Source organism: Anolis sagrei, chromosome 6, assembly GCF_037176765.1.
Source record: "Anolis sagrei isolate rAnoSag1 chromosome 6, rAnoSag1.mat, whole genome shotgun sequence".
Taxonomy (NCBI): Eukaryota; Metazoa; Chordata; class Lepidosauria; order Squamata; family Dactyloidae; genus Anolis; species Anolis sagrei.
This window is the reverse complement of record NC_090026.1, coordinates 31,691,220-31,715,428: the sequence shown is the minus strand read 5'-3', so window position 1 is coordinate 31,715,428 and position 24,209 is coordinate 31,691,220. Positions and strand designations below refer to the sequence as shown.

General features: G+C 41.3%; 1 protein-coding gene across 1 annotated transcript in view; it reads right to left on the bottom strand.

The window, feature by feature from the left end:
* FAM117A (family with sequence similarity 117 member A) overlaps window positions 1-24,178 on the bottom strand; it is a 51,250-nt gene extending 27,072 nt beyond the window's left edge. The window contains exon 1 of the mRNA XM_060780835.2: window positions 23,959-24,178. Within this exon, the coding sequence (XP_060636818.2) occupies window positions 23,959-24,064 (106 nt within the window). The 5' untranslated portion in view covers window positions 24,065-24,178. The remainder of the gene's footprint in view (window positions 1-23,958) is intronic.
* Between the last annotated feature and the right edge of the window lie 31 nt (window positions 24,179-24,209).

The window sequence follows — 24,209 nt, the reverse complement described above, 5'->3', positions numbered from 1 at the left end:
ATCCTTCATATCAGATATTTAGATTATGTTTTATAACAGTAGCAAAATTACAGTTATGAGGTAGCAATGAAAATAATTTTACAGTTGCGGGTCACCACAACATTTTTTTCCACGAGGAACTGTATTAAGGGTTCATTGCATTAGAAAGATTGAGAACCACTGTTCTAAATACTCAATATATTATCTCTCAGTGTTTTCATCACCAAATCATGAGGCTGAAAGAGACCACAAGGTCCATCCATTCCAACCCCATTCTGCAAAGCAGGAAAAGCACAATCAAAGCATCCTCAACAGATGGCCGTCCAGCCTCTGGTTCAAAACTTTCAGAGGAGACTCCACCACACTCCAAGGCAGCATATTCCATTATTGAACAGTTCTAACTATCAGGAGGTCTTTCCTAATGTTTAGCTGGAATCTTTTTTGTTTTCCTGCAATTTGAATCCATTGCTCCGTGTCCTAGTCTCCAGAGCAGCAGAAAACAAGGTTGCCCCCTTCCCAATGTGACATCATTTCAACTATTTAAATATGGCTGTCATGTCCCTTCTCAGCCTTCTTTTCTCCAAGCTAAATATACCCAGTTCCCCCAGTCATTCCTGATACAGCTTTGTCTCCAACACATTCCAGCTTATCAATATCCTTCCTGAATTGTGGTGCCCAGAACTGGACACAGTATTCCATGCGAGGTCTGACCAAAGCAGAATAGAGAGGCACCATAACTTCCCTCAATCTAGATCAGGCATCCTCAAACTGCGGCCCTCTAGCTGTTTGGGGGCCTCCAACTCCCAGAAGCCCTAACGAGCTTGTTCAATTGTCAGGAATTCTGGGAGTTGAAGGCCCAAACAGCTGGAGGGCCACAATTTGAGGATGCCTGATCTAGATACTATGCTCCTATTGATGCAGTGTAGAGTCGTGATAAGCAATCTGTGGACCTCCATGCAGTTATGGAACAACTGCTCCCATTAGTTCTCACAACTGGTCATCCTAAATGGAAGTGATGGAAAATACTGTTAAGAACAGCTGGACATTCTTGGTACAGCTGGAGCACTGATGAATTCCCACATTCATTTCTTCACTGTTTACACTGTCAACACAAGCAGGTATTTAACTTGGTGCTGCTTCTCTAAACTCATGCCAAGAATGAATAGTTTCCTTGGGTTCTCACTGCATTAAAATATGGGTGTGCCAATTTCAGAGTGGGGGACTCTCCTACAAATAGTGATAGTCAGGGTGTAAGTATACAACTTTTGCACAAACTTACCTTGATCCACATTTTGTGAATATATCATGAATACTTTTAGCATGTATACTAAGGTTGGCACCAGGAGTGGTTCACATTTAGGACACAAATATGTTCAAGCTCTTGCATGTTTATAACACGCAGCCCCACCCCAGGCATGTAATATTACAGTCTGGAAACATCTGTTTTTACAAATCCAGACACTCTCTTGCACTTGGAGGTAGTTCAGAAGCTGTAGAGAAAACATCTTGGTAGATATTGCAGTACTCAATGATCTGACAAGACTATTCCTGTGGGTTGTGAGGGTTTTTCTCCCCCATTGTTTTATGCAATTGTGGGTTGGCACTTATAAAGTGTTGCATTTTAAAAAAAATAGTCATCACAACAACATAAAGGTGCAAATCTTACAGAAACCACAAGTTAGACAATGGGTCACGAGAACTATTAGTTTCAGTAAACTATATTAAGACAACCAGGAGCCCTAACCCAAAGTCAGCTACAATTAGAAACCTAAGGAAGTTGTCACCAAGTGAAATACAGCAAATGCCAGATGGTTCTTCTATGGTAGTTTCATATTGTATGCCACTAGGTCTCGTAGGTTTAAGGACCAAACAGGTCGAGGTCTATGTATTTGTCAGATAAAATGTTAAATTATGATCATACAGCTGAGGATTAATAGCACTCAAAAACGGTTTCTGAATTGCATTCTGGGATCAACAGTCTCTGAAGGATAAAGGGTCTTCTTCCTTATTAACTTCTATGAACCTGCAGCTTGACACAATGGAGTTTGCAGCCAGCAATTGAAAATCCCAAGACAGAGCAAGCATTCTGATCAGTTACGAAGACACATTCACAAATACACAAGGAAACTCAACAACCTGGTGGTAGGCAAAGACCTCACAAGCATTAATGACTTGGTAACATTTTGCCTATTTGAACTGGGTATGATAATTATCAGAAAATTGAAAACTCTGTATCTGATACTCAGAGCAAAAGTAGATATAATCCTAAATTTACCCTGAAAAGGCTGAAGGGAAAAATGGCAGTGGGCTCAGACGCTACAAATTCCAGGAAGACTGTGGTTTGTCCTTAACTCTAGGCCAGTGGTTCTCAACTTTCCCAATGCCACGACCCCTTAATACAGTTCCTCATGTTGTGGGGATCCCCAACCATACTTCATAACTCTAATTATTACTACTTCACAACTGTAATTTTGCTACTGTTATGAATGGTAATGTAAAATATACAATATACACAATGCATTTTCATTCACTGAACTAAATTTGGCACAAATACCCAATACACCTGAATTTGAATATTGTTGAGGTTGGGGCGCAGATTTTATCATTTGGGAGTTGTAGTTGCTGGGATTTATAGTTCACCTACAATCAAGGAGCATTCTGAACTCCACCAACGATGGAATGGAACCAAATTTCCCACACAGAACTCCCATGACCAACAGAAAATACTGAAAGGGTTTGGTGAACATTAACCTTGAGTTTTGAAGTTGTAGTTCACCTACATTCACAGAGCACTGTGGACTCAAACAATAATGGATCTGGACCAAACTTAGCACAAATACTCAATATGCCCAAATGTGAACACTGGTGGAATTTGGGGAAACAGACCTTGACATTTGGAAATTGTAGTTGCTGGGATTTATAGTTCACCTACAATCAAAGAGCATTTGGAACCCCACCAACGATGGAATTGGGCCAAACTTCCCACACAGAACCCCCATGCCTTGAAGAGCCTCCCTCCAGCCTCGCACGCTCTCCCTCGCCCGCACATGCACACCATGCTGCCAAACGCTGAGCATGCCTGCTGTCACCTCCCTGCTTTGAGTCTTGAAAGAGCCCTCTCCTTGGCCTAGAGGCCAGCCAATCACAGTGGAGGGTGGCTTTTGGTGGAGGATTTGCTTCTGTTTACAAAAAGAAAGAGAAGAACAGGTGGAGAGATCTTTACCCTTCACTGCTCTAGGCCAATCTACCCTAACCTGGAGGTATCTACTTGCATTTTTAATGTAATTCCAGATGGCTAATGACTGGGGCTTATGGGATTTGTAGCCCATAACACCTGGGAACCCAATGGTTGTCTGCCTATGCAATTGTGAAAAATCCAGCTCATCCCAAAGACCAACTATTTTGTCTTTTATTCCCTTTCTAAAGCCTCTTTGCAGGAGAAGAGCCAACATTTGTTCACAACATAAAAGCTCTACTCCACCAGTTCCATGCAGCTATGTCCACCCACACTGATGCAGAGTGGAATTTTGTCTTTCAGCATCCAAACATTTTTCATTCTGCCAAGAATACGCCCAGTGTGCTCCATTTATCAAAGATCATCCCAACCTACTCCACACACCCCTCCATCCCCCGAAGAAACAGCCAACCTGCCTGGCACTTTAGAAAACAAAGGGTTTTCCTTGCAGAGCACTTGGGTGGGTGTGCGCAGCACCTAGGCAGCAAGGAAACTATTTGGCAGAGATGCTTCAACGAAAAGCCCTGGCTCTAGATGGATGAGTCAACTCAAAATTAACAGCAAGTTCCTGAAAAGTGAAATATCGCCTCAAAGTTCTATAAACTTTGAGGGAGTGGAAGAAATTCTTATTCGCCCCGGTGAGAAGGGAAACAGCTGCCAGTTATTGGTCAGTCCTAGTCTCAACTCTTTACTGTTTTCCATAACCTACTTTCCACCAGCTTATTACCCTGCAGGGATATGTTGACAATTTGGTTGCTCTGTAACAGAATCACTGGAATGGAGTCAGAAACCTGAAGGCCCCAAAGGCACTGTTGGTTGATGCTAAGGGACTATGGTGATGGCTACTACATCAGAGATTCAATTTTCTACTACTAGGAATATAAAATTCAGCAGAACGGGTTGAATAAAAAACACATAAAGGTAACCCTCCTTGGAATAGAGAAGTTCAAACGGGTAATCCTAAACTGGGCAGCAAATGAAGCAAGGATGATTTATCTTTTTCTCAGCAGGATCAGGCTGTATCCCAGAACAAGCACATATGGCTACCTCACTGAACAGTGAAACTCCTTCCATTGACCTGGCTGGGACCAGATGCTATTTGACTTTTTCCTCTGAAGAACTGTCTCCATCCAAAGCCACTCCACCCGGTTAAGTCAGCAGGAAAAGCGAGACAGCTCAGCCTCAAGTGTCAGATCAACTGCCATTTGTTCTAAGAGAAGGAGCCAGTCGCCTGCAATTCCATTAAGATGTTTCATTAAACAACATTGGGAAAGAGTTTATTTCTCAAATATATTTCTAAAACAAACTCAGGTCAAGATACAATCAAGAAAAAAATTAAATGCACATGTGATGCCTATATTAAGATCAATCAAACTCTAACTAAAGCAGGTATACTTTCAAGTTCTCCCGATTTTTTTAGGCTATGCAGTATCAAAAAAGTAGAAGAAGGGAAAATTAGCCCAACCCCCCAAAAAACTCTGAAGGTTAGGCCAGATACTGTGGCCATAGAGCCTTCGGTTAGACTCATTCCAAAGATGGCTACCAGCCTCCTCCCAGTAGACTTAAATCAAGGAAAAGCTTCATGAGAACCACCACTCCACCTAATGTTCCTCCAAAAACAGCAAGAATATCCCTGTGGGCAGCAAAATCAGGCAATTCCAACTGGTTGGCCCCCTAAGAGGGTCTTCCTCCAGGGGCAAACCAATAATGAGCAACTTGGAAGTCCCTGAACAGATTTAGAAGTGAGTTGGCAGATCAAAAGGCAACATGGCAAAATGGCACTACCTAGAACAGTGGTTCTCAAGCTGTGGGTCCCCAGATTTTTGGCTTTCAACTCCTAGAAATCTGAACAGATGGTAAACTGACAGGGATTTCTGGGAGTTATAGGCCAAGACATCTAGGAACCCACAGGTTGAGAACCACTGATTTAGAAGAATCCTCTACCTTGTGTGACTGTGGAGCAGAACAAACAACTCTGCATCTAAATGCTTGCCCACAATGCCCTGCCTCATGCACAGAGAAAGAACTGTTTAAAGCTACAGATAATGCAGTCGCGGTTGCCCGTTTTTGGTCTAAAACGATTTAAGCTAGTTGTGATTCCTTTATTTTATCCATTTTAAACTTATTTTATGCAATGCTTTTGACATGAAATAAACAAATTCCAAAGATAGTGACTTGGGAATGAACAATTCACTAATACGATGAATAGATAACTATGCAGTTATATCTGGCAACACATCCTAGGATGAAGGATAAGTTGCCATTTCTAAAAGCTCAAAGGTTGTAATCCATAAGCTTTGGGTGGAAAAATACTGGTTCGTGAACACAAAGAAACAGGACAGTCTTCACACAAGCAAAACTAGATAATTTTTACTGGTGCACTGGTTAAAAAGTCAACTGAGTCCCTTCGGAGAGAGAGGCGTGGGTTAGAAGTAAAATGTTGTTATTATTTGTTATAAGTGAAGCCAAACTGTGGTTGAAAAGGATGGAACCCGCAGTAAAGAATATCTTTTTGGGCAAAAATCTGGTGGTCAGTTCATACTCATTATTTGGCTTCAATTGACTTTAAAAAACATAGTTTAATATCAGTTTAAAATAAAAGCCACCAACCCAAAGCCATCATCAAATAAACAAAGTTAAGTCAGAAACAAGGCATATTACTAAAACCCAAAAGCTTGGGCAAATAGATGTGCCTTAATTTGGTGTGAAAATTGGGCATAAATGTCAGCACTGACGACAAGTAGTACATTGCGGAAAAAATATTCCACAAATAGTCTACCAGAGCTGGGAGGCTGTTAACACCTCAACCTCATTTTAATTGTGTATGTCTCTGAGATAATAAGACACTGTGTTAGATCACAAACAGCCTTGAGTGCTTCAGAAAAATGGTAGTATATGAAAGTAATGAACTGTAGTACCCATAAGTTAAAGCATCAAATTTAAGAATGGAAATAGACAGGGCTAAGCCTGGTAATCCATTTCGAGCAACATGAGAAGTTTATCCTGAGCATGTGCCAAGTACCCTCCTAAAGAAGCACATCCATTTTCTGAATCACAAAGTAGAAATCTGAGTACTAGAATCTTTGTTTCCACAGAACTTGCTATTTTTTTCATTGAACAGGTGTAAAGGAGCTGATGCTTTGCATATACAGTGGAGTCTCACTTATCGAACCTTCACTCATCTGATGTTCTATATTATCCAACGCAGTCTGCCTCCCACCTGGATCCACAGCTGTTCCAATACATTGTGATGTTTTGGTGCTAAATTCATAAATACAGTAATTACTACATAATATTACTGCATATTGAACTGCTTTTTTTCTGTCGATTTATTGTAAAACATGATGTTTTGGTGCCTAATTTGTAAAATCATAACGTAATTTGACGTTTAATAAGCTTTTCCTCAATCCCTCCTTATCCAACATTTTTGCTTATCCAACATTCTGCTGGCCCGTTTATGTTGGATAAGCGAGACTTTACTGTATAGACTATTAGTCCCCAAATGCTGCAGTCAACATAGACAAGAGTTAGGGATTCTGAGAGTTGTAATCCAAACTTTGGGTGGTAGGAACAGATTTCCTACTTCAGTCCCCAAATGCTGAGGTCCCTGAAAGAAGGCATACAACAATACCACCTGCAATACCTCCTTTGCTGAAGGGCTGAGGCAGTTGGAGCTAACTAGCTAAAAGAACCAGTATATGCAACAAAAACTGTTCACCCACCAAATCTGACAGAATTATTTTCTTTATGGAACAGCTAAGCTCTCCACTCTTCTGGCACGAATAGCCGATCAGGATCTCAACTCTGTATTTTAAAACTGTCCGTAAGCCAGGTTTTAAGCCATCTGTGCAATGATCGTGCCAGACAAGACGACTTGGTTTTTACCCCAGTACACTGGAGGGTACTCCAAGAAGAAATAAATGACTTGGATGCAAGATGCAGGAAATAAGTTGACAGATTTTTTTCCAGTTTAGAGAACTGAGGGAAATTAATGAATGGCTCATGGAGCCATTTTTGCAACTGAGATGAAGACAAGGCCTACATTTTCCAACTTGGTGAAAAACAAGATCATGATTGAGATTATAGCCTTCATTACAGCTATTTCAGGGTTTTTGGTTTTTTGCTGTGTACCCAATTTGCCTACTCAGACTCAAATGTCTCAGCAAAAAGCAAAGGATTGCTTAGCATCCTCTGCTCACCTTTTTTCTTCTTTAAATATACCTAATGATAACCTAGCTTCCTTATCTAAAATGAATGAAAGTAGAACTACAAGTTCTACAGAGAGCCAAGTTATGGAAGCTTAGTATTTTGAGTTGGGTGGGTGGGAGCTGTGGGAAAAGAGAGCTGTTTTCCTAGCTGTTTCTCCACTTGCTGCTCTCCAAACTGTTTTCCCCCCAGAAGTTCCATAGTGTGGAGCAGGAGAGGCCCAGAAACATTTCAAAGCAGCTGTAGAATAAGAATCCTAGCAGTTGCAGAGAGAAAGTTAAGCATACCTTGCCCTCAGTACTTCAACTCCCCTGGTCAATGTATCCAACCATGGGTAGAAGAAAGAGAAGAGAAATGCTGTCAGGCTTTTATATAAACAAAAACAACTTATATGTAAGCCTGAGAATGGCTTGCACGTATATATCTGTACGCCCAAGCCAACTGATAGAAGCAAAAGTGTACAATTGCAATGTTTGTGAGCATTGTTTAGCCCTGCGGCAGGTCAGTCTGTGACTAAGTGCTCAGCAACGAGTTTTAAACAATTTTATTTATAGACAAGCAAATGTTGTTGGGCCGCAGTTAGCACAGCAGGTTAAATCGACTGCTACAGAAAATCTTGCCAACATGAAGGTTGGCAGTTCAAGCCGTGGATGGGGTGAGCTCCCACCATCAGCCTTAGCTTCCTGCTTACCTAGCAGTTCGAAAACAACAATATGAGTAGATAAATAGGTACTGCTTTGGCGGGTAGATAAAAGGCGCCCTGAAGACAAATTTGATAAGGAAGGCATTTGTGGACAATAGGCTCCTCAGCGTAGAAAAATGTAACAGCACCTCCTCATGACCGAGTCAAGCACAGCCTTCAGATGCCAGACATGAAAAAGAGGAAAGCCATGCCTCTATCTATGTATTGTCTGTCTTTGCTAATTGTGCAATGGCATTGAATCGCAACAAAGTTTATTGATTAGTCCACTCACCATATCAACAGTAAAGACAAAACGAAAAAGTACACAAATAGACACTAATCATATCCTAAGACTTCTGTAATAGTGAACTAACATACATTAGAACTTGATTAAGTTAGAAGTACTTAAAAGTATCATCATTAAAATGCCAAGATAAAACTTCATATCAGAGAAGTTAAAAACAAAGGTTAACGCCATTGAATGTTTGCCATATATGTATTCTGTAATCCACCCTGAGTCCTCTCGGGGAGAAAGTGGGAAGTCTGACTTGGCCACGGTAGTTCACACTCTGGTTACATCCCGTATAGACTACTGCAACGCTCCCTACATGGGGTTGCCTTTGAAGACTGCTCGGAAGCTTCAAATGGTTCAACGTTCAGCAGCCAGGATTCTAACAAGAGCGGCACTCAGGGAGCATACAACTCCTTTGTTGCGCCAGCTCCACTGGCTACCAGTCTGCTACCGTGCACAATTCAAAGTGCTGGCACTGGCCTATAAAGCCCTAAATGGTTCTGGCCCAACTTATCTGTCCAAACGCATCTCCTCCTATGAACCAGTTAGGACATTAAGATCATCTGGGAAAGCCCTGCTCTCGGTCCCGCCTGCATCACAGGTACGTGTGGCGGGGACGAGAGACAGGGCCTTCTCAGTGGTGGTCCCTCGGCTGTGGAATGCTCTTCCTACCGAAATTAGATCGGCCTCCTCCCTATTGGCATTTCGGAGGAAAGTGAAGACCTGGTTGTTCGAGCAGGCATTTGAATAAGCAGTGTAATGAGCATAGGAATATGGAACAACGAATGATGAGATTGGATCTTGATTTTACTTGAGACACTAATGAGATGTTATATTGATGTTTAACTGTTTATTACGTTATTATTTTAATCATTTTTAATTGTTTTTATGATGTTAAGCATTGAATTTTTGCTATTGTTAACCGCTTTGAGTCGCCCGAGGGCTGAAAATAGCGGCATATAAATGAAGTAAATAAATAAAGTAAATAAATAAAGTACATTATTATCATTATTATTATAATAATAATTATTATATGTCTCTTCAAGTAATTTCTTATTGACAGCGACTATATCACAGAGCTTGCCCTTGTCTTTCTCTGAGGTTGAGAAAGTGTGACTTGCCTATGATTACCTACTGAGCTTCCATAGCTGAACAGGGGGTAAAACCCTGGTCTTCCAGTGTCAAACCACTACACCATGCTGGGTTTTCAGATGCACAGATATATAATGGATAAACAGATAGACAGGTGACAAATGAACACGTGGACTGATGGCCATCACTTTAGTCTGGATGCTCCATCTCATTTGCTCTTCAAATTAAGAGTCAGAACTCAGAACTGTCCCATACACCACCATAATAGCATTTGGCTAGATTTGTTCTCTGTTGCTGTTTATGGAATGTATGGTGAAGAGAAACCCCTCTACCTGCCTAGAGTTCTGTTTTTAGAACATTGACACCAGAGATGCAAACTACTGTAAGTACACAGGCTGAAAATAAAAGTGTGTATGTAATTCATCTTCATCTACACTAATGCCATGCAGACACAAATATACAGGCTGCCATCTGGCCTCTTGTTTTCATAGAGTGCCTTCAATTCGCAGCCATAAAAATTCCAACTGCGGAGAGAGAGGAACAGCCATGGAGTTCTGAACATAACACTCCTGGAAGGTTAATTGAACAAACACTGCACATCTAGGCAAGATGGGCAGAATAGCAGTATTTATGACCGAGTGGCAATTGGCCAGAATTGTGTCAAATATTAGAGTACAGGTAATTTCTTTATGATCTGGCCATAACATAGCATTTCACCAATTTTATGGTAGGCTTGAGGTGGGAGTTGGCAGCTGACAAGATGCATTTATCATCTGGTGATAGGCAGCTGGTGAATGCCTATCTTTCTGCTTTCAGACTATCGGAAGGGCCAGCATCACCACAGGGAAGGCAGGGCTGCTTGCTGGAAAGCGAAGTGAAGGAAGGGCACCAAAGATGGGAAAGTCTTTCATGAAAGCTTTTGAGACCATTTTTATCCCGAGTGTTTTATAAGGCAGGCTTTTCTACTATTTATAGATGAGAGCAGTGTGTATGTCTTTGGGGAGAAAAGGAGTGTGAGCTGTGGGCAGAAAAGGGATATGGAAAATTGTATTTTCTCATATGATTAAAAAAATGCAATGAGATTCTCGGCTGCAGAGCTCCAGAATTAAAACAGGAGTTTTAAAAGCATACTTTCCACCTGAGAAGAAGGGAATGAAGGGTCTGGAACAGAGCTTTCCAAACATTTATGTTGGTGACATATGCATTAATTCACAACACAATAACACTATTTTATTAGCGAAGCGGAGATTAAAACTCTCTCTCTCTCTCTCTCTCTCTCTCTCTCTATATATATATATATATATAAATGCTCTGTGCATAACGAGTACCTTAAAAACAAAAGAACCAATGAACGAAATGACACCAAATTTGGCAACAAAACGTCTCACAACACAAGGAGTGACCATAACTCCAAAAATTATGATTTTGTCATTTTGGAGTTGTAGTTGCTGGGATTTATAGTTCACCTACAATCAAAGAGCATTCTGAAATCCATCAACGATGGAATTGAACCAAACTCGGCACACAGAACTCCCATGACCGACAGAAAATATTGGAAGGGTTTGGTGGGCATTGAACTTGAGTTTGGGAGTTGTAGTTAACCTACATCCAGAGAGCACTGTGGACTCAAAGATGGATCTGGACCAAACCTGGCACAAGCACTCAATACGCCCAAATATGAACACAGATGGAGTTTGGAGGAAATATACCTTGACATTTGGGAGTTGTAGTCACTGTGATTCACAGTTCATCTACAATCAAAGAGCATTCTGAACCCCACGAGCAGCAGAATCGGGGCAAACTTCCCACACAGAACCCCCCATGACTAACAGAAAATACTTAAGGCCATCCAGTCCAACTTCCTTCATCAGGGCAAGAAAACGTAATCAGAGTCCTCCTGACAAAGAGCCATCCAGCCATATAGATAGATAGATAGATAGATATTATTCACACACACGCAGATATAGTATCATAGATTTGAAAGGAATCCTTAAAGAAGGATAATGATATGTTGCGTGTTCCAGGGTGGCAAACCAGACACTCTCCACATCAATACTGACAAAGAAACAGCAAGAAATACTGTTTACCGACAAACATAAAGAAATTACATATATTAGAAACCAGCACTTTCTCGTTACTTTATTTTCCAGATCAACAGACTGGGCCACAGCAACACGTGGCAGGGGACGGCTAGTCCCTTATAAGAGATAAGAACACATACATAAATGGCAATAATGAAAAGTATGGGGACGCAGCATATCTCATGAAAATATTTCATATATACGAGAGTGGGTCAAAAAGTCATGCCTCCATCGCTCTAACTTTGATTTCTTTCACAGCTACTGGACTATCTATGAATGATATGACAGAGGTAACCTTACACTACTGATATAGTCTTTTCTTTTTCCCATTGACTGTATAGCCATGAATATGAAGCAAAAAGAAAGAGTTGTCATTGAATTTCTGGCAAAAGAAGGTTGTGCACTTAAGGAAATCCATCATTGCTTGTTTATAGGGATGCTGTAATCAACATCAGCAATGTGTGTCGTTGGGTGAAGAACCTACGTGGTTTCAGATTCAATGACTCGAATCATGGGTCATGAAGTAAAACCCTGAATTTTTCCAAAATGGTTTTGATGCCTGGGTTAAAGGATGGCACAAATGTGTACAAATTGATGATGACAATGTTGAATGGTTGTTTGAGTAGAGGACAGTTCAGGCTATGATCTGTAGCAACTTCTGCAGTTATATGTTCATTCATAACGATTGTATGACACAGGAGGCAAAACTTTTTGACCCACTCTCGTAATTTTTCAGAATGTATGATCTGTAAGATAGTAACATACAATACCAAGATTTTTGTCCTTTCTCATCATGTTCGCACGACACACCTACACACTGTAGCCAACATGCTAACATCTTGCGACACACCATTTTGAAAGCTCTGGTCTAGAGTAGTAATAACTATTCCAAAAATCAGGGTAGCAAGAAATGGACAAGTTGGAAAGCAAAACTGATTTAATAAACGAAGAACAGAATTGGAAGATGTTGAGCAATTGGACTTACATAATTTAAATCATGATCATCATCCAAATATATTTTTGGTTTTTTGACAAAAAAAAAAGAGTTGGGACTGAAGTTACTAACAAGTTACTCACTTCACTCCTCGTATCCTTCATGCATTTTACCTTTTGCAATATAACGGTTTCCTATGGCTAGAAACATTATCAAATTAGGGCAGGCCCTTATCTTTTGGGAGAACCAATTTGAAAGCTGGTTCTTAACCCCAGTGGCGCAGTGGGTTAAACCACGGAGCTGCTAAACTTGTTGACCGAAAGGTCGCAGGTTCGATTCCGGGGAGCTGCGTGAGTTTCCGCTGTCAGCCCCAGCTTCTGCCAAGCTAGCAGTTTGAAAACATGCAAATGTGAGTAGATCAATAGGTACAGCTCCGGCGGGAAGGTAACGGCGCTTCATGCAGGCCACATGACCTTGGAGGTGTCTATGGACAATGCTACTCTTCGGCTTAGAAATTGAGATGAGCACTAACCCCCAGAGTTGGACACAACTAGACTTAATGTCAGGGGAAAACCTTTACCTTTCCTCTGCCTATGTAAGAGGGACCTCCCAGTTATCCTATGAGAGTGAAGACCTGTTGCCAACAGTTTCTAAAATTCATCTGGGATTTCCTCTTCCTCTTTTCCATCCTTATCCCTCCACATGTTCATGATCATTAATCATCAATGAGGAAAAGGAAGAGAACTCAAAGCATGAACTATGATGCCCAGAATCTCCAAACTAGCACGGTGAGTAGGAAGGGATTCTGGAACCCATGGCCCAAAATTAACATTTCCAGACTCTGGGGAAACAATCACCACAACCCAGACAGCAATCAAAGATCTGGAGGCCATCCGGATTTGGAAAGCTAACTGCAGAATTCACCCAGGGGTCAAATGCCTCAGTTCCTCTATGTCTGCAAGGTCAAACTGCAGAACCCAAACATATTCACTATGGAGAAAGACTGTTGAGCTCAATCATAACTCGCCATTTCTACACACGGATCTGCTTTTTCTCTAACACCACAGGCTTTCTCAATCCAAGACAGGCACAGCAGCTGGTAAGTAGCGGAAGTTGTGGGGACTACTCACACCCCTCCCTGTTCCTGCACAGCTCCTTCAGCCCATACTGGAACAAACACACAACCTGAGCCTTTTACATATCTCAGCACAGAAAGTACTTGATACTTGCTCTGTAATAAGCAGTGTTTCTCAGCCTTCCTAATGCCGTGAACCCTTAATACAGTTCCTCATGTTGTGGTGACCCCCCAACCATAAAATTATTTTTGTTGCTACTTCATAACTGTAATTTTGCAACTGTTATGAATCATCATGTAAGTATCTGATATGCAAGATGTATTTTCAATCAATGGACAAAATTTGTCACTAATACCCGATACGTCCAAATGTGAATATTGGTGGGGTTGGGGGGGGGGGGGGGGGGAGTTGTGGTTGGTGAGATTTATAGTTCACCTACAATCAAAGAGAATTCTGAACTCCACCAATGATGGAAGTGAACCAAACTTGGCACACAGAACCCCATGACCAACAGAAAATACTGGGTTTGGTGTGCATTGACCTTGAGTTTTGGAGTTGTAGTTCACCTACATTCAGATAGGACTGTGGACTCAAACAATGATGGATCTGGCCCAAACTTGGCACAAATCCTCAATATGCCAAAATGCGAACAATTGTGGAGTTTGGGGAAAATAGACCTTGACATTTGGGAGTTGTAGTTGCTGGGATTTATAGTTCACCTACAATCAAAGAGCATTCTGAAACTCACCCACGATAGAATTGGGCCAAACTTCCCACACAGAACCCGATGACCAAAAAAAATACTGTATTTTCTGATGGTTTTTGGTGACCTCTCTGACAGCTCCTTGTGACCTCCCCCCCCCAGGGGTCCCGACCCCCAGGTTGAGAAACACTGAGATAAGGTCAACAAAACTTTGCCCAGGTACTGTAATTACTTTGGGACATGATTTGGTAGCCATATACAAATATAACCACTGTTTCCAGAATCTCATTAGACGGTGAGAGATTATAGGAGTTGTAGCGTGAAGGATCTTGCCCAAGCTCTGCCTGCACATACTCTAAGCAAGACAGACTGTAACAACCTGCATAGAGAAACGAAGCTGCAAACCTACTTCATTTAAGAGTTTAGTTTCCAATTCCCGGTATATCTCTCTATATCCCCTCATTCCCACCCACTAAGCCTGAAATTTAAATACCCTCACATGCCTCCAAGGCAATTCACATACTTTCCCTGGCAGGGCAACAAAAAACTTGTTGCAAATATAGTCATTTGTGGAGGCCCTTAACTAAGCAGGGTAGATCCCCTGCAATAAAGAACACAAAATCTCAGCTCTGAACTAGTGCATTAACATAAGCTGTGGTGATGGAATTTGATAATGAAAGGGTAAAATGGGCATACAAGACTCTGAATCCAAGGGATCTTTTCTCATTGAAAACAGATGGCTCTTACTTGCCTCTTTACCTTAACAGGCAGTCAGACAACCAGCCTCTAGGGATCTACATCTTACAAAACAGTACTCTTTTGTCAGAGCTGCACGGATCTCTAAATTAATATCCTTCTACCACCACCTCCATCAGTTTGATATGTAAAAGAATAAATCATAGCAAATGTTTGCACTACAAAAAAGCAACTTAAGGAACAGAAAGAATACAGGCAACTGCTCCACTTTTTATTGTCCCCATTCTTCAAAGAAGACCACTTTTTCTTACATGCAATGTTTGTTGCTTCATCTGAAGGCAAGATGTCTAGTTTGACCCTATTTTCATCCTCTAGCTCCTTGGGGAAGGGGGGGGGGTCACGTGGGGTTTCAGAGGGGTCGCTAAAGACCATCAGAAAACATATATTTCCAATGGTCTTAGGAACCCCTTTGGCAGAGAAGGCTGAAGGTCTCTCCACCTGTCCTTCTCTTCCTTTTTGGAAACTGACAGTGAATTGTTCAACCAAAAGCCTTCCTCTGCTGTGATTGGTCGGCCTCTCAGCCAAGGGGAGGGGGTTTGTTTCTGAAACACCAAGTGGGGAGGGGAGAGCAGGCATGCTTGGCACATGGCAACGTGGTGCACATTTATGGGTGAGGGAGAGCATGAGGCTGGAGGGAGGCTCGTGCCAGCAACTCCCTTCAAGACATTGGGGTTCTGGGTGGGAAGTTTGGCCCAATTCTATCATTGGTGGGGGTCAGAATGCTCTTTGAATGTAGGTGAACTATAAATCCCAGCAACTATAACTCCCAAATGTCAAGGTCTATTTTCCTCAAACACCACTAGCATTCATATTTGGGCATATTGAGCATTTGTGCCAAGTTTGGTCCAGATCCATCATTGCTTGAGTCCACAGTGCTCTCTGGATGTAGATGAACTACAACTCCCAAACTCAAGGTCAATGCCCACCAAACCCTGCCACTATGTTCCGTTGGTCATGGGAGTACTGTGTGCCAAATCTGGTTCAATTCCATTGTTGGAGGAGTTCAAAATTCTCTTTGATTGCAGACAAACTATAAATCCCAACAACCACAACTCCGAAATGACAAAGTCAATCCCCCCCACCCACAACCCCACCAGTCATGAGCATTCTGTGTGCCAAGTCCATCGTTGATGGGGTTCAGAATGTTCTTTGATTACAGGTTAACTTTAAATCCCAGCAACTACAACCCCAAATGCCAAAATCAACCCCCCCCCCCCACAACCCACCAGTCTTCAAATTTGGGAGTATCGGGTATTTGTGCCAAATTTGGTCCAATGAAAGAAAATACATCCTAAAAATCAAATATTTACATTACGATTCATAACAGTAGCAAAATTACAGTTATGAAGTAGCAACTAAAATAATTTTATGCTTGGGGGTCACCACAACATGTGGAACTGTATTGAGGGGTCATGGGATTAGGAAGCTGGAGAACCACTGCTCTAGGTCCTCTGGATTTTCCTTGTCACAAATGACAAGCAAAATCCATATCTGCATATCCCCTTGTAAGCAAATAAGCACATGACCTTAATTCAAACTATTTATGCAAGGGAACATCAGTTCCAAGAGTCCTTTGCTGACTTTCCAAGAATGCATCCTCTACAAGAAAGAGAGATGGTGGCATTTCACACTAAGGATGGAAGACAGTACTGTCTCTCTAGAAAACAGCAAGACATTATATGCAGTCGACAAAGGTCTGCAAGGAAATTAATGGAAAGCGAAGAGCTTTCTAGCAATCATCCACCCTACAAAACGTTATGGGACACATCCTCGCTGGAATGAACAGGAGGATGTGATCAGGGCAGTAAATGTGCGACAGCTGCTAAAAGTAAAACACTAAGGAACTATTCAACATTCATCTTCCTCAAAGCATGCTTACTTTTATAGAAGAATGTACACAATTCAAATTGTGCAGGTTTTAATTTTTTAGAGTTTTACTAAACATCAGTAAGAGGTAAAGGTTTCCCCTTGACATTAAGACTAACCATGTCTGACTCTTGGACTTGATGGCCCAGAAGGTCTTTTCCAACTCTATGATTTTATGACTCTTGGGGGTGGTGCTCATCTCCATTTCTAAGCTGAAGAGCGGGTGTTGTCCGTAGACGCCTCCAAGGTCATGTGGCCTGCATGAAGCACTGTTACCTTCCCATAAAAGTGGTACCGATTGATATACTCACATTTGCATCTTTTCAAACTGCTAGGTTGGCAGAAGCTGGAGCTAACAGACGGAGCTCACCCTGCTCCCGGGATTCGAACCACCAACCTTTCAGTCAGCAAGTTCAGCAGCTCAGCAGTTTAACCCGCTGTGCCACCAGGGCCCCCAAAACATCAGTATATTTAGAGAAAAAAGCTTTTTTAGCAATCATATATGAATTCTGGACATAACACTACACTTTACTAATTACTGAAAATGATCCATGTGTCAACTACTAACGGGTAGCCATCAGAGGCTATATTGGATGCTGGAGTTTCAACCAAGTTATTGTTAATGGTTGTAGATCAAGAAGAACAAATAATTGCCTTTTATCAATCTGATTTTATTAATTTTTCCCAAGTCACAAAATGAGAGTAAAATAAACTTGTGGAAAATTCAAGTTTCCTAATAAATTGTGCATCTTCCCACGCTTATAGATCCTAGCCCTGCATTTTGACATGATTAGATCAGAGTTCACCAAGATTATAAACAATTATATGGTGACTTTTTAAAAAGATGCAAATGCTGTCTCAGAGATTTGGACTTGACAGCTAATTAAAAAGCCTTGCGAAGTCTCAGCTGCTAGATCAAGATACAACTCTTCACGAGGCCTTCAACTCTCTGTGCCAGCAAACCAAGAAGGAAGCGCCAAGACTAATATACACAGATGAACAATCAGATAGACTTCAGTGTACTATCTAGCCGACATTTAAAATGCAGCAACAGAAAGAAACTTAGCCTCTATTATTTGGTGGGTGTATGCTTGAATGAATGCATACATTTCTGTAGGAGTACAATTTGAGGGAACTATTCACTGTTTTCATTGTTATGCGCTGGGGAATTCAAACACAGGAGGATATGTTTAAACTCTGGGCTCAAGGAGAAAAAAAATGTTACGGCACAGGAGGACCTCAGTGTGATTAAACAGATGTCTTTCCCTCCTCCCCTTTAAAACAGATGCAAGTCAAGCAAAGCACAATTACTAAAATGTGTGCATCTCCCCATAGAGGAAATAGAACCCAGCTTCCTCTGACATGACATGCAATGTCTGAAACCTTGACGAATTCTGAGGCTACAAACTGCAAACTTGAGGTAGCCACAACCGAATGAAATCCTTCACTTCAGTTTCTGACTTCTACCCATCAACCAATCATGCAATTGGAGAGATAGTTTTTCTGTTGATTGTATGAGATCACTTAAAGAAGCTAATGATTTTCTCTGCAAGGGAACACTAGCAAATAAAGAGTGAACGTTGAATCAAATGACCCAGATAAGGCTGGCCCTCAGAAGAAAACTACACAGTGGAAATATTGCATGACACAAGAATGAAGTGGGCCAAAATGCAACATAAGGGCAAGAGGGAGACAGAATAGATACAGCTCACCCTTTCAAATAAGGAGCCATGTTGGCTCAATGGATTAAACCCTTGTGCTGGCTGAACTGCTGACCTGAAGGGTGTTTTTTTTTTTTGTCGTGTCAGGAGCGACTTGAGAAACTGCAAGTCGCTTCTGGTGTGAGAGAATTGGCCGTCTGTAAGGACATTGCCCAGGGGATGACTGGATGAATTGATGTTTTTATCATCCTTGTGGGAGGCTTCTCTCATGTCCCCGCATGAGGAGCTGGAGCTGATTCGAACCTGCGACCTGTCGGTCTTCAGTCCTGCCGGCACAGGAGTTTAACCTACTGTGCCACCGGGGGCTCCTGAAGGGGTGAGCTCCCATCTGTCAGCTCCAGCTTCCCATGCAGGGGCATGAGAGAAGCCTCAAACAGGATGGTAACACCTCCGCGCGTCACCTAGGCAACGTCTCTGCAGACAGCCAATTCTCTCACACCAGAAGCAACTTACAGTTTCTCAAGTTGTTTCTGATACGAAAAAACCTTCAAAAACCTCATCCAGATACTAAATTACATGGGGTACTGTAGAACCATCCAAAGGTTGGCCTGAAATTCTCAACTCCCTAAGAACAAAGAAGGTGGAGGTTGTGGTCAACCACACCCAGAAGTCCACAAGTTGACCACTCCTGCTCTGTCAACTTACATTGAGCTTCCTACATCATATATCATCATGGCCATACAAAAAACAATTTTATCTCTCTCTCCCCCCCCCCCCCCCCCCCCGTTATCATAAAATGGATATTATGTGATGCCACCTTCCCCTCATGATGTTGGACTACAACTCTTACTACCACTGGTAAAGGAAGCTTTATATATAATAACAAAGGAATATCAGAAATATTCAAAATTAACTAGGTATTTTTGATATCAAAAATGTTAGAATCAGTAGGCCAAAGCTAGTGTCATCCTAAGGCAGTGGTTCTCAACCTTCCTAACGCTGCGACCCCTTTATATAGTTCCTCATGTTGTGATGACCCCCAACCCTAAAATTATTTTTGTTGCTACTTCGTAACTGGAGTTTTGCTATTGTTATTAATCGTCATGTAAATATCTGATAGGCAGGATGCATTTTCATTCTCTGGACCTTGGAAGTTGTAGTTGCTGGGATTTATAGTTCACCTACAATCAAATAACATTCTGAACTCCACCAGAGATGGAATTGACCCAAACTTGGCACACAGAACGCCCATGACCAGCAAAAAATGAAAGGTTAGGTAAGCATTGGCCTTGAGTTTGAGAGTTGTAGTTCACCTATCTCCAGAAAGCACTGTGGACTCAAACAATGAGAGATCTGGACTAAACTTGGCACAAATACTCAATATGCCCAAATGTGAACACTGTTGGGAGTTTGTGGAAAATAGACCTTGACATTTGGGAGGTGTAATTGCTGGGATTTATTGTTCACCTACAATCAGAGAGCATTCTGAACCCCACCAACGATAGAATTGGGCCAGACTTCCCACACAGAACTCCCATGACCAGAAGAAAATACTGTGTATCCTGATGGTCTTTGGCGACCCCTCCAACACCCCATTGCGACCCTCAGGTTGAGAAACACTGTCCTAAGGCATGTGAGAGGAGCCCCTATGTGAGAAAGCTCCAGTATGAAGGCTGCTGTGTATAAAGCTACTATGCATTTGTGTTATGGAAAACCTATTTTCGTAAATAGTGCAACCATATTATTTTACTACAAAGAAAAGCTTCCTAAAGGAAGATATAACATTGGTCTGTGTGTTTTTGTTATTTTTATCACTTTTGGCAACTGGATGGGAGACTGCCAATGAATGTGTGCTATGTTTCAGAGGAGGAACTGGCAAAACCACTTCTGAGTATTCCTTATCTAAGATAACCCTCTCAAAGCCATGAAGTTGACAGGAGAGTCAAAGGAGTTGGGACAAACATATATGAGACTGAGGAAAGATAAAGGTTTGGAAGGCGAAGTCTTCCTAGCATACCAAGGAAGACTTATTTGCGGGTCATAAAGCCCCTTTTAAAAACATGTCCTAGTTTTCAAGGAATTTTACATCCAAAAGTTGACCTCAGATTTGCTCTGTTGTGTGCAATTATTTCACAATTTGATGTTTTTACAATTTAATGAATGAAAGCAATGAACATTTTTTTTAAAATCAGCAACCAAAAAACAACAACTACAGTATTAAAAATGGGTTTTTTTTGTTGCATGTCTGCATTATTTAGGATTATGTAGTTCCTGGCACACTGCAGAGAGCTCACATTGCCCTTTTCTTCTAGGTGAATGCGATTGTATATAATGGGGGCTAGAAAGAAAATAAGAACTCTTAAGAGTATGTGGACTGTGCTTGAACTAGCTAGATTCACAAAAGAAAGGGGGTTTGGCTGACAGTTCCTGCTGATCCCGAGTGCGAGGAGGGGAGGGGGAAAGCAACACAGCCATGGAAATTAAGAGGCTCCAAATAGCATGGCTGCCATTGCAGAAAATGTATGGTGCACTTACCATTTAGCACACAAGCATAGCAGCATGGAGCCTCTTTTTGGAAAAGGCTTTTGTGTAGCTGGGCAAAAGTGCAGGGAGGGAGATGGCTGAAATGAGTTGATATGCCCAAGGTAGGCAGCCAGGTAACTGATGTATAAGAAAATGGGTCAAGTAGGATGGGGATACTTGTAGTTGTTTGGGATTGGCCTGGGCTATCAAAATGGGGCCTCGTTGAACTGGGAGGGGGAATGATACAATTTTTGCAATTGTATGAAAAACAAGGGGAACAAGATGGCAGGACCAAAGAAGGGAATGTGAAGAACTACCGGCTATTAGGAATTGGAGTCCAAAACACCCAGAGGGCCAAAGTTTGCCCATGCCTGGCCTAGAGCCATGGCAGTTAAAGTGGTGTCAGGCTACATTCATCTGCATTTCAGGCCTTTCATACTCTTTTGTGGGGATTCAGCATTGGAAACAGTAAAGGAGAACGGTATTTCTGCCTAGGCCAGGCATGGGCAAATATGTTTTGGACTTCAACTCCCACCATTCCTAACAGCTTCAGGCCCCTTCCTTTTCCCCCTCAGCTGCTTAAGAGGAAGGGGCCTGAGGCTGTTAGGAATGATGGGAGTTGATGTCCAAAACACCTGGAGGAGGGCCCAAGTTTACCCAGGCCTCATATAGCTACACTGTGCTATATAAATATATGTATGCATGTATTTATGAATTATTACCCATTTTATACTGCTATTTATTTAAGGAACTAGAAATATTCTCAATAAAGAGATAAAATAAAACAATCAGCTTAAAGAAATAGTAAAAATTCATATTAAAAACAGTGATAACAGAAAATATAATGATATTATATAAATAAATTATTTCTGAATGTATATTTTCTGATTATATATGAGATTGTGTCAAATAATTAATAAAAAATAAAGGAAAAAAAGAAAATATAATGATAAATAATAATAATAATACAAGTGTGAGTATTAGCAGTGGATAACAACATCTTTCCAAGGTATTCCTTTCCTATAGAGCAGGCATGGGCAAACTTGGGCCTTCCTCCAGGTGTTTTGGACTTCAACTCCCACCATTCCATACAGCTTCAGGCCCTTCCTTTTTCCTCTCAGACGCATCCAAAACACCCAGAGGGCCAAAGTTTGCCCATGCCTGGCCTAAACTATGGAATCATGGGAGTTGTGGTTTTACAAGGTCTCTAGCTTTCTCTGCCAAGGAGTGCTGTTAGGAATGGTGGGAGTTGAAGTCCAAAACACCTGGAGGGCCAAAGTTTGCCCATGCCTGGCCTAGAGGGAAGCTTTGGGGCAGGGTTGTGAGGAAAGGTGGATAAACCTTAGTTCTGGGACACTGCAAGGACCAGAATCCACCCCCATTTGGCAGCAAAGTTGGTGGAATTCTGGGCTTTGTAGTCTCCCTAAAAATAATAAATAAATAAATAAATAAATAAATATAATATAATAAAAAATATTAAGCCCTCGAAACCTTTGCTTGTGGTTTGCCTATGGGTGTATCTACAATTAAGAACTGATGCGTTTCAACACCCCTTTGAACTGCCATGGCTCCACAATATGGGATTGTGGGGATTGTAGCTCTGCCTTTCCAAAACTACAAGACCTTTCCAAAACTACAACTCCCAGGATTCCATAAGTCATCAGTTGGGGACTTATGGAAAGGAGATTCCATCTGAACATGAGGAAGAACTTCCTGACTGTGAGAGCCGTTCAGCAGTGGAACTCTCTGCCCCGGAGTGTGGTGGAGGCTGCTTCTTTGGAAGCTTTTAAACAGAGGCTGGATGGCCATCTGTCAGGGGTGCTTTGAATGTAATATTCCTGCTTCTTGGCAGGGGGTTGGACTGGATGGCCCATGAGGTCTCTTCCAACTCTATGACCCACCCCCCAGCACCAACTGCCGCTCTGGGCCAGAGTGAAGAGAAGAGGGACCAGGGGACAGTTCCATCTTGTCTCCTGCACTATGTTAATAATATAATGTAATATAATATATAATATATTGTATATACATATAATATTTATAATATTATGCAATATAATACTACTACTAATAATATATTATAATTATATATTTATATTACATGTAATACTACTAACAATATTACTATATAATGGTTTAATACAATATAGTAAGAATTAATACTGATATTGTACTATGCTAATAATATATTGTATTATATATATATACACACACACACACAATATAGTAAGAATTAATACTAATATTGTACTATGTTAATCATATAATATATTGTATTATATATATACACACACACACAATATAGTAAGAATACTGATATTGTACTATGCTAATATAATATATTGTAATATATATATATATACACAATATAGTAAGAATTAATACTGATATTGTACTATGCTAATAATATAATATATTGTATTATATATATATATATATATACACACACAATATAGTAAGAATTAATACTGATATTGTACTGTTAATAATATAATATATTGTAATATATATATATATACACACACACACACACAATATAGTAAGAATTAATACTGATATTATACTATGCTAATAATATAATATATTGTTATATATATATATATATATATATATATATAATGAGAAGGGCGGCATATAAATGTCATAAATGAATAAATAATCGTTTCAAAGTGGTGTCAAACTGCATTAACTCCACAATGTAGATGCACCCTCGGTGTTCTCTCCCTACACCTATGGAGGCCTCCAAACTCCTCTGAAGTAAACTCCCCCTCATGCGCAGGTATCTATATCTATTCAGAGAAGAGAGAGAGAGAGAGAGCTCTTATGCACGCGCATGCGCACACGCAAACACACACTCCTGCTCCACTCCGGTTACCTGCCCGGCCCCCATCTCCGCTCCGTCGGTGCTGCAGCTGAAAAGGGACGGTGGCCTTGAGGGGCTGCAGCCCGCCCCGGCAGTAAGAAGACGTCCCTGCTGCCATCTGCCTCTTCCCTTCCCTCAGGCCAGGTAGACACCTGCAAGGCAACACCTCCTCATCCCTCGCCCTCCTGGCGACAACTGAGAGGCTCGCTCACGGGACGCTGCCTCCCCCCTAGTGGGGGGCGTTCCCAAAGATTAGGGGGCGT